Below are 13950 nucleotides of genomic sequence, written 5' to 3' on the forward strand. Positions count from 1 at the left end.
ATATTTATGATTACACTTTTGAAAGTAAAGGGGTGATGAACCATCCTTTGATTATAGGCTATGTTTGATACGTTTAAAGTTCAAAATTGTAAAGTATGCCTAAGGACTTCACATATACAACTTTTACCACCTTCACAAACTCTTCTGACAAAACATGCTAAAGGAGATCAACATTCCTCTGGATGTAAATATAGTAGGCCTAGTCCTATATAGCCTATAAAGAGTAGAAATAGTCTATTTACGAAACACATTTTAATATTTTAATTGGATTTAATTGCAATTGACCATGTCTCTGCAGTAAATGATAACTGTTTGTAGGCCTTTTTTGGTTCTTAAAATTGGATGTCCTCCCCAATGTCCATATGGCCTTTACTGCTGCCAGGGCCCTTGACCAAAGACAATAATGCCCTTAGAGCCGGAGTTGGTTGGCCGCCTAACTTTGCCTTCTTTTGTCCTAAATACTTGGCAGGTTGCAGATGCAGTTTTCTCACAGGGATTAATTTAAGGGAACCAAGTTAGTAGATCATTTAGATTTGCTCGGTTCTATCTCTATAGATTCAATATCAGGAGACAGGGTCACCATGTTACTCACCAAGGCTGGAGCAAAACATGCAAACAACTTAGTGTCAGAAGTGTCGCCCTGAGCTGCAGATATTTCATTTTACTTGGAAAGACTTCGCAAAATAGCCCGTCAATAATCTCTGCATGGGGTTTATTCTAAACCACGCCTATCCTGTCAATCTGACGGCAGTGGTGCCTTCGCAGGTTCAACATAAACTAGTTAATTAATAACACAATTCTTAGATCGTGCATTAAGAAGTAGGCAATTTGTGCCAAGACTATTTGATGGATTTTCCATTACTTTGATTTCAGATCACCACATGCCTGATTTTATTTTTAGAGACAGAAGAAAAGGTGTGCTTGCCTGAACCAGTTTATTGTTTGGTTTATAACAACTTAGCCTACAGGTAAATGAATACAAATAAGAGGGAAAAGCATCTTGGATAAATGTATTTCCCCCCTTCAAGTTCTAAAACTTATCGGAAACGCAAGACACCTCTATCAAAAAGGAAGAAATATTTACAAACAGCAGGCTTCCATGGTTTTCAATGCCAGGAAACATCCCTTTCTGTTTACTGACATGGCTCCGCCCATATAACGTCACATATAGTTACCCGGGTATTATCGAAAAATCCCGATGGCTCCCTCCTCCATCGCAACAAGCCCTCCCTTCACACGCCAGTTTGAATTGCCAAATATCCGACGGGGACCTTAAAGCATCATTAGTTGGAGGTTTAGCGGCAGCGCGTCGATTCCGTAATATTTACAGTCTATGGTCGATTCAGACATTCAGACCTGCGGAGCAAACTAATCAAGTCAAAACAAACATGACACGTCAAGGAAATGTTACAACAGTAATTGCATCTACATTAACTCTTCTGCTTTGCCTGTATTCAGCCCGAGGTGAGTCATTTTCAATCCATCTACCTACTCATAGCCTATCTGATTAATACAGTCTGTTCATGTGTAACTTCGACTCTATTTAGCATACAAATACTTTTTTATTTAATAAAGTCTAGCCTAGTCTGCGGTATAGTGTCTCTTTATGTTAGTGTTTGCCACTCGACTTTTTCACTTTTTCCATATAACCCACAAGAGGACTTTGCCACAGTAGCCTCCTAGTCCTATTTTCCATTTCCATTTGAGTGACTCATTAAGAAGAGACTTTTTTTCCTTCTGTGTGTTGAAGCCTTTTAGTTTGATGGTGGGAAAAGTTGAATGTACAACTGAAAGGGAGGTGAGCAACAAATTGTTCTGTACATGTTGGTTCAGAGTCTCTACATGCCCAAATGCTTCAGTATCACAGCTGTATTAACATAATAATCTCATTTGTTTTATGTGGTAGTTATCATTTTCTAGCCCTAAATCCCCTTGAAGTGACGTCATCACTCAGGGTTCAGGCGATGTATAATTTGTAAGTTCTTCATCCCAAGACTCTAACTTATTATTGTCATGGGATAAAGGGTTATTAAATGGGAGACAACCCTGTTATTACATGTGAGACTCTGTTATTTTCAAAGGGGTTATATCGTAAAACGCTGCTTTGCAAAAGATCTGTTTTTGTTTAGTTTTTAGAGGTAAAGACGTTTTGTTTATGTTTTTATCCCAGGCAAGCACCACCCAGAGCAGTTTGTGAAATGTCACGATAATGCATCTTTTGGGTTAAACACTAGATTTCGCACAAGTGTTATTTCTGCTTGTTTTTATAAAGCATCATTGCCTCCATGGAAACCTCTCTCGTCACGTTAAGAGGCGGAGCAGATGGAGAGGAAATAACACCATATGTGCAGTAGTCTGGAGCCAATGTGAGCCAGCTGTCCACTCACCTACCTGAAGTCCAACCTAGAAAATGTGCTGTGAAAATAGGCGCACTTCAAATAGTCAAAGTCAAACTTAAATAAGTAAAGTTGCCTTCCTTGTTTCCTTGCTGTATGTGGCTGCTGTACTCTAATGGTTATCACCCACCTGTCTGAAATTCAGGTGTACTGTGTGTGTGTGTGTGTGTGTGTGTGTGTGTGTGTGTGTGTGTGTGTGTGTGTATGTGTGTCCTCAGCCACTCCTGAGCTACTGCACTATCATGTAACTCAGTCCTGAAAGAGCCTCGTGCATCTGTGCAACCTGGCTAATCCTGCAAGCTCTTAATCCTGCACACAGATACAATATGTTGTCAGTATGCTTGCTGCATACAAATGTTTTGTATGTTATATATATATAATATGTGAAGTGTTTCCATTAGAGTCAATCGGATGCCAAATATTACTGTCAGTGCAATATGAAACATTAGCTGTTCGCATGACTTGTTTTCATGCTCACACACTGCTTAAAACTAGAGCTGAAAAAGACGCACTAAATACTTTTAGATAACTATTCACCTATTTGAATTGATTAAAACCTATTTAATTGATTTAATGCTCACCTTTTTTTGGGAGAATAAATTGTTCATTTTGATCATTTATTTTAACAGTTGCGTCTGGATTTCTTCTTATGCATTAAAAGTCTCTTTAGTTGTAAAGCCAGTCCACCCAGTTCCCAGAGGTTTGACATCAGCTGTATACGTTATGGTGACAAAAACTTAAAAGTATCATCTTTCTAAAACTAATCACTGTGAAAGTGATACTTTCTGCTGAGGGAATGTCTACATATGAACTATTTTCCTCAAGATTTTACCCCTTAGATACCAACCAAAGACAAAGGAAGTCCAGTGCATCCAGTTAGTTTGAATGCAGACTCTGACTGAAGATTAAGAGTTAAGGTTTTGTGATTTTGACAGCAGAAGTGTGTGACTCATTGGCCTGCCACTCCCACTGGAGGTCTGCCATTATTTTCCTGATCCAGTCAGCAGCACCTGTGAGTCAGCACTCTGGGCCTCACAGACAAATCTCCTGCCCTGCTGTTGTTTCAAACGTTTAATCCCAACTTTTGCACGAGATCTTTTTTCCCATTCCTAATACAGATTCGGGTTTAAGGATGTGACTGCATCACTTGCAACATTCAGAACACTGAAAAACAAGCAGTCAATGAAAATAAATAAGTGACAAATATAAATATAAACAGCATGTGGCACAGTAATCGTTAATTAGTAGTCCATTGAATACAATATTGACTTTAATCGTATGAAGTATGTTAAATCCTGTGTGTTGGAATCTAGATCCACTGTGTACCAGGAATTTAAAAAAAAATGGATATCTCATGTAAAGCTGGACCTTGTAATCCTATAGTCTACTTCAGAAACAAATTCAGCAACTATTATGATAATAAATAATCATGTTGACGTTTTTCTGTGGGAAAATATTAAAGGTGCTCCCATAGTGTCTCCGGTGTCAGAATAATATTTTTTTTCCAGCATTTCAATGTAAGAAATGTAAATGCAGTCTGAAAGGATTTCTTTTGGGTTTGGACTGTATAAAAAAAGCCTTTGGAAAATGATTGTATTTTTGTATATTAAGTATTTCATCGGTTAAAAAGTAATCCATCCAAAATAATAAGACGATGAATCTAAATGTAAATTCAAGTTGAAGGTGTAATCTCAAGGTTTTGTCATGTTGATACTTCTCAAATAAATTCCTTCAATGCTATTTTGTCAGGTGTTATACTAAATTGCTGGAAGGCAAAGTGGCAGAGTGTTACGTTAACTTCCTACCTGAGACTACATCATTTTCCCCGGCTTTAAACATCCTGAGTTCATCTCTTTCCCAGAATGACTTCAGACGCTCTCCACAAAACAAGAAGGAGCTTGATCTGTTGACCTGTGACTTAAACAGGGATAGCATAATAAGATCAGGAGGCCACGAGTTTCACCCACAAGACACAGCGAGGATTCAAAACAACAACATGTGCCGTAGCTGCACTGGAGTCCAAAGTAGCTACTGGCAGGGGTAGATTCTTTTGGTATCCATGTAAGAAGTGAAACATGCCATTGAACAAGGAAATGGGTCAAATGTTGAATTCTTGGCTGTTTTCCTGCTGTTTGAAGGGGTTGATGGGTAATAGTTGTTTCCTTCCACTCTCAGTTTTCTCCCTCTCTTTTCTTCAGGTGACTACTGTGAGGTGAATGTTTGCCACAATGGAGCAACATGTGTGACAGGTGTAGGAGACGATCCATTCATCTGCATCTGTGCAGATGGCTTCAGTGGAGACACCTGCAACCTGACAGAGACAGGTACAGCAAAGAGGAACTTAATTTGGAGGGGGGGGAAAAAATGCAGTTTATATTTTGATCAAACTTAATCTCTTGCACTCGTTCTTTCGCTCAGGACCCTGCAGTCCAAACCCCTGTAAAAACGATGGGTCGTGCGAGGTCATCTCTCCCACAAGGCGAGGGGATGTTTTCAACGAGTACGTCTGCAAGTGCCAGCCCGGCTTCGAGGGAGCGCACTGCCAGATCAGTACGTTATTTCTGGATGAGATTCAAGAGTCTGAGCCGCGCCTTTACAGCCACACTCTTACAACCGCCATTCATTTCTCTAAATCCTACCCTAAAAAGAATCTTAAAAGCACATATTGAACCTTGACATTCAGGAGTTTTATGGTCTATATAGAAGCAAAGAAAACAAAATGATTGTATTTATTTATATGCAAGAAAAAGTAAGAAAGTAGGAGAGGGTCTTTGCAAGATTTGAACAGACTAGTCAGCAGGCATTTCTATAAAAATAGCGGTACGGTCCACTTTCAGCAGATTTCCACCTTAAGTGTGAACACATGAAGTCTTTCCATCCTGTCATAGCATTAGTGCAGAAAGAGGCGTGTTGTCAGTTCAGCAGTTTCATGAAAGGCTCTCTTTCAGCCGATTCTGCACTCACTCTGTTTTGTTAATTAGCAAAGCACCACTCCAAGTCTCTTAGCATGCAGAGGCCATCCTCTCAGGTTCAACGCTGCGTCTGTTTGTGCTTAAGCTTGTACAAATCAGCTGAAGAATTTGGTAATAGTAAAATCCATCGTATCCTCTTATTATATTGACTAAGTTGGCTCAGAAATGTTGCTAAATCGTACAGTTAAAGCACAGGAAACAGAGGATTATTTTGTCAGTGTGAAGGTCCTTTTAGAAACCTGTGTATGTATGAAAGTCATAAACACAACTTGGGTGCCTGAAAAAGATGTATTTTATGGTTATAGTCTGTAAGAGGGACTCATGCTATGACTGAAAAGACATCTTTTTTGTGAATCAGCAGCTCGCCCCAAAGCCCACACCCTGACCACCAATTGTAGTGTTTGTGCAGTCTGGACGTCTACTCCCAACTTTTTTCTAAATTTGAATCAGTCAGACGTCATAGGCTGGATGGGTGTCGACAGAAAACAGTATCCCATATATAATGTTCAGTCAATGCACATGAGTTGATATGAAAACATATGATAATAGCTTCATCGTAATTCAGGTCACAATGCAAAGTTCTTAAATAACAGCTGTATTTCACCTGCTAAAAACAAAACAGCTATATTTATCAGTATCACGTCAACAGTGTTGCCAAACAAGTGGAAAATAATCCCAGAGAGAGAATTTAGCAAAGCTATTTCTCAGTCTCTCTCTTTATGGGATCATCTCTTGTGTTGTGCCAGTTTTGTCACAGCATTGTAGTTATTTGTTTCTAAGTGGTGACCGATCCTCTTAGTGTTAACAGGAACCAGAATTAAACAGACACATGTGTTATTATGTCAACCTGACGTCTGTTTCAGTTCTTACTTTGTATCACTCCCTCAAGTCAAATGCACATCGGCTTTATCTTGTGACGCGATGGAGCTAGATGGATACATTAAGCCTTAACAACGTATGGCTTTACCTTATCATGTGTTCTTAACTGATGGGGAAAGTTTCTGTGTGAAATAAATAGTTATTCGCAAATATGCCAATGCAATTCTGACAAATGTAGCTCAATGTCGACTTTTCATTTGCAGCCACCTTGGCTTCCTTTCCGAGAGTGGTATTAGATAGTATATGTCCATATTTTATACTAAATTGAACTGTGTTAATGGTGAGAATATTTAATTACGTTGTTAGCTGCTTAACAAAAAGATAGAATGTACATGTATACATTATTCAAGTGCTAGTTGAATTAATATATAGCAGAAAACAAAGCGATTACATCATTCCAACATCCTCCATGTAAGCTTTGCCCACTTTGCTATATGAACCATGAACAGATACAGTTAGTATTTATATGTTACACCCAAAATATAAACACAAATACACACTTGTTTTTGTAAATGTTTTAATGTATATTGGCTTGTTTTTTTTTTTGAGGATCTGCTTTGATCAGAAAGGACCCAGAGCTGCACTCAGACCTGTTGTTGAAACAGTGACAATTTGTGACAAATCTTTTATTTAACCTTTATGTAACCAGGCTGTTTCCATTGTTGAGAATAATAAGTAATTTTTCAAGGGAGACTTGTTCAAGAGAGTCAGCAGCAAAAAAAAAAAAAAAAGTTACAGACAGAGACACAAAGAGAGACAAAGTGTAATTCACAAACACTCAAATATGTTTCAAAAGAGAAACATCTGAGTCCAACAAAGAACTTTATAGGACTCAGCTGTGCAACCAGGCAAGCTAAAAACATCAATATATATATATATTCATATAACCTGCTTCCCAGTCTTTCATTTTAAATTAAAAAACATTTCATGACATCAGCTCCTTGAGTACAAGTCATTCTGCAATCATTTCCAGGCTGAGGGTGCAGAACACCCAAAAGCATTCTTCCCAATTTCTGTCTGAGCGTTCGGGATAACTGTCTCAATGCATGAGTTATTTTTAGGGAAACTTCATGAACATACATTACGCACCAAACTATAAATTCCACTGAAATAATTAAAATACTGTATGTATGCAAAGACTATAAATACAGGTGGATCTAAAAAAAAAAAAAGAAGAATAGAGAGAGAAATTACTCTGAGGTCTGTAACATTTTGAATTATTTCTGTTTTGGTATCAATCGGTTAAAGGAATGATTATATATTTTTTACTGATCAATTGAGTGCACTGCTCTAGAAAATATCATCCTGACATTTATGAATCTGCATGTCTGCCACCTGGTGGGGATTAATGAGCATTACAGGGACAGCGTGCAATGGGGATCCGGGGAGTTACTCAGACTTGTTTTGTTTCCATAGTTTCTATAGAGGAGAGTAAGATTTCTATAAAAAGCATCTTAAGTAGAAGGACATAAAACAGAAAAATGTTACAATTTATTCAGCTATCGATTTTTTTTTTTAAATATCCTGTGTGGAAATAAAGCATCTCTGCTCAATCTGAGTATTTAGTTTCCACTGTATGGGTAGTTTGTGGACAAAGAAAACTAAAGGAAAAGAATGGAAAAATAATAAAGTACGCTGTGCCCTTTCTCCAGATGTGAATGACTGTGTGGACCAGCCCTGTAAGAATGGAGGGATGTGTCGAGATCTTGATGGAGACTACACCTGCCAGTGCCCCTCCCCATATGTTGGAAAGCAGTGCCAGCTACGTACGTTTACATGTTACCATTTAACATGTCCTTACACGAGGAAAAAAATGTTTACCAAAATGATAAGAACTGTAAATACTGTGTTTCTGTAGTTTGCAAAAACAAAACGTGTTGCATCATGTGCTGTATATGGTGAACTTTTTGGGGTGAACATCTAACATACATGCATACATTCATCATTAAACAGAACCCTGTCTTTATAAAAACACAATTTTCCCATTACAGTAAAACTGTAACTTTGCTTTGGTCCTTATAACCAATGCTAAATAAACTGTCGAGAGGTTAAATGAATCAGGAGTAACTACACTTACACACTGCTGCCTTTGATGGTATTCTAATGGTTGTGCTTCAGGCTGCATCTCTCTACTGGGGATGGAGGGCGGCGCAATCGTGGAGTCCCAAATTTCATCCTCCTCTGTTCACTTCGGCATTCTGGGTCTTCAGCGGTGGGGTCCGGAGTTAGCTCGACTCAACAATCAAGGCATCGTCAACGCCTGGACATCGGCCGCACACGACAGAAACCCCTGGATTGAGGTAATAAAAGATGTGGCACGATTTAAAATGACGGGACTGACCAGTTAAAGCGTTGACCCTATCTAAAGACTTGACTTCCTGTTTCCAACAGATTAATATGCAGAAGAAGATGCGTCTGACGGGCATCATCACACAGGGCGCCAGTCGTATGGGCGCAGCTGAGTTCATCAAAGCCTTCAAGGTGGCGAGCAGCTTTGATGGAAACGCTTATACCACTTACAGACTGGATGGCCAACGCAGAGACAAGGCAAGTAGATATTTATAAGCATCGTGTTTCACGCTCTCCCGTACCAGAATAGTCTCACACAGTGGATGTTCATTTCCTATGTTTTTTTTGTGCTCTAGGTTTTCGTGGGCAATTTAGACAACGAGAGCACTAAGACGAACCTTTTTGACCCTCCCATTGTGGCCCAGTACATCCGAATCATCCCCGTGGTTTGCCGCAGAGCTTGCACGCTGCGCATGGAGCTGGTGGGCTGTGAACTCAATGGTAAACATGCAGAACACATGCAGGGAAAACGTAAAGCTTTTTTTAGAAACTTGGCTGACAAAGGTGGATAAAAAAAACAAGCTTGATATAAACGCAAAGAGACATTTAACCCACGTTCAGTTCGAGCCGAATCAAGTTACAGCCTCTGTGAACTCCACATTTTATCCAGTGGTTAAATGTATATGAGTAAATTCCTTAGTGGCTTATTTTACTGACTTGTTTCCATCTTGCTGTGGTTACAATCACAAGCATAATGACAGTGGAAACGAGTTTATGTAACATGGTCTCAATCTAACTGTGGCTACATTGATATGTATAGTATATATGTGTAGTCTTAACAGGGTCGGAGGTTTGGAAATGCAGAAATAAAAGTTGTAATTACACGCAGAGTTCACAAGGAGACGGAAACACGACACCTCCATCCTTTTGCCTTTATTGTCTTTGAATGTAACAGCTACAACTTTTACAGAGAACTGAAATCAACTGAAAACAAACTGCATGTACATGTACTGAATATCTCTTTGCAAAGCGCATTCTTCTTCTTCTTCTTCTTCTGTTTGCATTTTTCTGCTCCATCTTCTTGGTCCTTGGTTGGTGTGTTAATCGATTTTAATAAGTCACTTTCCTAAAAATATTTCTTGGGTGAAGTAAATTCATTTTCTTTGGGTGTAATCATTTCTCCTTCTTTTCTCTCTCTGTTGCTTTTGGTTTTCTTCCTTCCTCCTTCTGTCCGTCTCCTCTTTGATTCACAGTTTATTCAAACACGGCAGGTTGCTCAGCCTCTCTGGGAATGAAATCTCGCCTCATCTCGGACGGGCAGCTAACCGCCTCCAGCACTTTCCGCACGTGGGGCATCGACACCTTCACGTGGTACCCTCAGTTTGCTCGGCTGGATAAGCAGGGAAAGACGAACGCCTGGTCTCCTGCTCACAACAACCGCTCAGAGTGGATACAGGTGAGCGAGACCTCAGCTACAAAGTGTAACATTTTAGTGAAATGCTGCTGTTGAGGATAACACTGTCTTCTTTGCTCCTTCACCAGGTCGATCTGGAGAAGACAAAGCGCCTCACAGGCATCATCACTCAGGGGGCGAAGGACTTTGGTGTGGTGCAGTTTGTGTCTGTGTTTAAAGTTGCTTACAGTAATGATGGAGAGGCGTGGAGTACAGTGAAGGAGGAGAACAGCGGCAATGATAAGGTCAGACATGTGAAATCACTATTACAATTTACTATCTACTCTCATTTGTAAAAAAAATTATGAAAAAAACTAATAAAAACTAGTAAAAAACTATTTTCTAAGGTGTTATTGTGAAATTCTAGTTCTGTTCCAACACATAACCTACATTTATTTATTTACAAGCAGACAGGCAGAATAAAGTAAGATTTCCAAACAATGAAGAGCATCATGCAAAAGTTATTCATAATGATTGTAATAATTATATCTTGAATTTATACAGCGTCTTTCAATGGACCAAAGGATGCTTAGTTTCATGTACACATCTGAAAAGCAGTGGGAAGAAGTATCAACTGCAAAATTGACCAAAACCTGATTCTGTGATTTATAACTTAAACTCAATAAGTATTTCTTTCGACATTTAACCACAACCTTGCCATTTGCCTGCAGCTTTTCCAAGGCAACATCGACAACAACACCCACAGGAAGAATCTATTCGAGCCTCCGTTCTACGCTCGGTTCATCCGGGTCGTCCCCTGGGAGTGGCATGAGCGCATCACTCTACGCATGGAGCTGCTGGGCTGTGATGACTAGAAACTCCTCGATCGACCGTTTCACCGTGCTCCACGCTCGCCCCATGTCCCCAAACCACAGCAGAGGATTGGATGCTGAAGAGGATCGTCTGTTGTGACCTTCGTTTGGATGAAGATCCTGCTGACTGCTGGGACTGTTAACACTTGTAGCACTTTCTGAATACTGACCTTTATTTGTTTACGTGCACAGAATTGATTGAAGGATTTAATCTTAACTGGCTTCAGACTTAAATAATCTTTGCATAGATATAATCCCAGTCCATATTACTTGCTCCTTCTTATATTTGAAATCGTTTCAGGTTCCTCTTAAGTCTGGAGACGTGATGATTACCAGTTAATAATGTCTTCCTTCTTTCCAATCTAAGTTAACAATACCGCTTTTCATTTTCTTTTTTGACGGCACAAACTCGAGGTCAGGAAACAAATCTTTTATTGCACATTGTTTAACTGCTACTGCTAGCATAATAAAAAAAAGGCCTGTGCAATATAGAATATGATCTGGTATCTTAACTGTCCTGGAAAATAATAATGAATGCCCGAGAGTAGAAAATGTAGGCCTTTCAACTTTAAACTGCTGCACGCTGTAGGGATTTCTTGTGTGCACAATGCTGTTCAGCTTCATTTTTAAACACGATTTCATTCTGATTTCATCCTTTTTACAACAAATGTGAATAGAAATATTTTTAGAAAATAAAACATTGTTTTTTTATTCATTGTTGATCTTGATCTAAGATCTTTTATTAAATGTTAAAAGAAACCATTGTGTGTGTGTGTGTGTGTGTGTGTGTGTGTGTGTGTGTGTGTGTGTGTGTGTGTGTGCGTGCACAGACTGGTCAGTGAGCAACACTAAGGGGACACGGGCACCAGCATGGGTTGGAGAAACAAACTGATACTTGTTTCATTCTGTTCTGTCTTAACACTATACAGAATGGACAGATAAGCAATTCCAGCTGCTTACACTGTTTTATTATTTAGCACCTTGCACACACAACTCATACAACATGACAACCCTAGCCAGCAGTCCTTAACCTGTGTCGCACTCTTAAACGTCCGTGCTGAAACAATAACCAAATAACAATACTGTTGTTACAATACTAAAAAGAAAAAGCACTGGCCATTTAAAGGAGCATTTCTGCATTGTTCAGAGACACTGTTACAATCCAAAAAAGTAAGCCTCCAAGTAAGTTATCACTCCCTAAAGCTGACATTAAGGGGAGGTGCAGTAGGACTTTGTGGTTGACTTGGTTCAGAAATAACAGAATCAAACTTTTTGAGGAAGGACCGGCATTTCTCTCCACACTAAACTTCCAGACTCTGGCCTTCTGTTAACAAAAGTGTTAGCCACTCAACTCCATGTTCAACTCAAAGTCCTGGTATGTCAGGCGTCCTGAAACAGCTTTCGTCTATTAAATGACTGCAGTGAAGGACGGTAAATCTCTTACAGATCTGTCCTCATTGTGTATGTTCATGCCTCCTGCATCTGGGTGTGTTTGTCAAGCATGTTTAAAACACCCATCACAAGGATGTCCCATTAAAACATCACAGTGCTTCCAGGAAAACTCGACCGCCACTGCCCATAAACACTCTTGGGTTTAGGAGGGATGTAAGTTTGTTTTCATCCTGAAGTATTTCTTCACAAACAGCTGCACAGCATGGTCATGTTTGTTAGGGTTGTTCTGACTGTGATGAAAGTTTCTATTGGTTGGAACATAACCAAAACAACTCACCTGTGCTTTCAGACAGTGACCCATACTTTCACTGTCGCAGTGTTTTCACTTTTAATATAAACAATCCTTATTACTCTTCTGTTAATTTCAACCCTAAACCAAATTTGTATACCAATATTGTACTGGAAAAACCTCCACAGATTTTTTATGGGTCAGACTGTGGTGGAAGATAGCAGAATACACACAATATGTACTATCATTATTTATTTATTTTAGATTTATTTGCAGGCTTTGTGTGCCTGTATTTAGAGACAGGACATAGAGTCAGAAATCAGGTAGAGGGACAGACTGAGGAATGACATGCGGGAAAGGAGCCACAGGTCAGATTCAAACCCGGGCCACTCGCTTGAAGTACGACAGCCTCCATACGTGGGGCGCGCTCACTAACCACTAGGATCCCGGCGCCCTACCGAATTTGTTTGAATGTAAAAAACATATTTCAAAATATATCATTTAAAATTGAAGCTTTGAAGCTTTCAAACACTGTCAAAATGGAAAGATTGACTCTTCAAACAGATGATGTTACAGTGCCCTCTCCTGGTGATATCCTATAATAACAAGCGGTACAAATGAAACAGGATAAACATAAAACAGTGAGGAGTAGATATCTCATTTCATTTGTTTTATTTCATTCCTTTGAAGCCGTACAATGTTAAGAAATACTTCATTATAGGACTAGATACGTGATACACTTAAACATTATGAACTGTGATGAATAAGAACACTAAACATATAAAACACCAGGATATATTTATCTTTCATTTTTATTTATCCTTTATTTTAGCAGGGTACACTGAGACCGAGGTGTACTGCAGCAATATGACCAAAAACAAAACATAGACAAATGAACACCGTTAAAAAAAATAACTACATATACATTCATCAACACGCTCAAACCATGTCTTTGTTTTCACATCTTAAAACAGTCCCAGTTACTTTCCTCAAGTAGCTCAGACACAAAACACCAGACGACACCAGAGAGGACAGCTTAGAAGTCATTTGGAAAAGATTCCAAGTTAAGGGTGTAGCAACACTAAAAAGTCACAGTTCAAACCTCGGTATTTTTTATGGCGATCCAGTTTCGAGATCTGGTTATATGGTGTGAAATATGATAAGGAGGGATCTTACCAATGAGTGCCCTGAAAATAAACAGAGCACTGTGCTGCTTTCTTTGTTGAGCCAGAGGGCCAGCCTACAGAGGGATACAGGAGTTTTAGGGGTTCAGCATTCATTTTTAGAGTTTCCTGGAATGAGTGTGAAGTATTCTTAATATCAGAATGTGCAGCAGATAAATAGTCTGAGTAACTGAAAGCGTATAGCTTAGCAACCATATTCTCGAGCTGGCTCTTTAATCAAACATTTAACCCTTTGAGGGTTTTTTACACTTTGATTTATTTTCATTTGAATGTTTGACCTGTTG

The 13950-nt window shown here is 39.2% G+C and overlaps 1 protein-coding gene across 2 annotated transcripts; it reads left to right on the forward strand.

Annotated features, from left to right (window-relative positions):
• The first annotated feature begins 1204 nt into the window (after positions 1-1204).
• On the forward strand, positions 1205-10854 carry LOC132964083 (EGF-like repeat and discoidin I-like domain-containing protein 3). Of its 2 annotated transcripts, none has more exons than XM_061033611.1 (10): positions 1205-1464; positions 4595-4720; positions 4815-4946; positions 7900-8013; positions 8366-8547; positions 8639-8794; positions 8893-9037; positions 9790-9992; positions 10079-10234; positions 10661-10854. In XM_061033611.1, the coding sequence occupies exons 1-10, from the start codon at positions 1389-1391 to the stop codon at positions 10802-10804; spliced, it is 1434 nt and encodes a 477-aa protein (XP_060889594.1). In that variant the 5' UTR covers positions 1205-1388; the 3' UTR covers positions 10805-10854. The 2 variants fall into 2 exon arrangements, with proteins under 2 accessions (XP_060889594.1, XP_060889603.1); XM_061033620.1 differs by having other exon boundaries at positions 9808-9992.
• The last annotated feature ends 3096 nt before the right edge of the window (positions 10855-13950 follow it).

The sequence above is a fragment of the Labrus mixtus genome, chromosome 1, assembly GCF_963584025.1.
Source record: "Labrus mixtus chromosome 1, fLabMix1.1, whole genome shotgun sequence".
Lineage (NCBI taxonomy): Eukaryota > Metazoa > Chordata > Actinopteri > Labriformes > Labridae > Labrus > Labrus mixtus.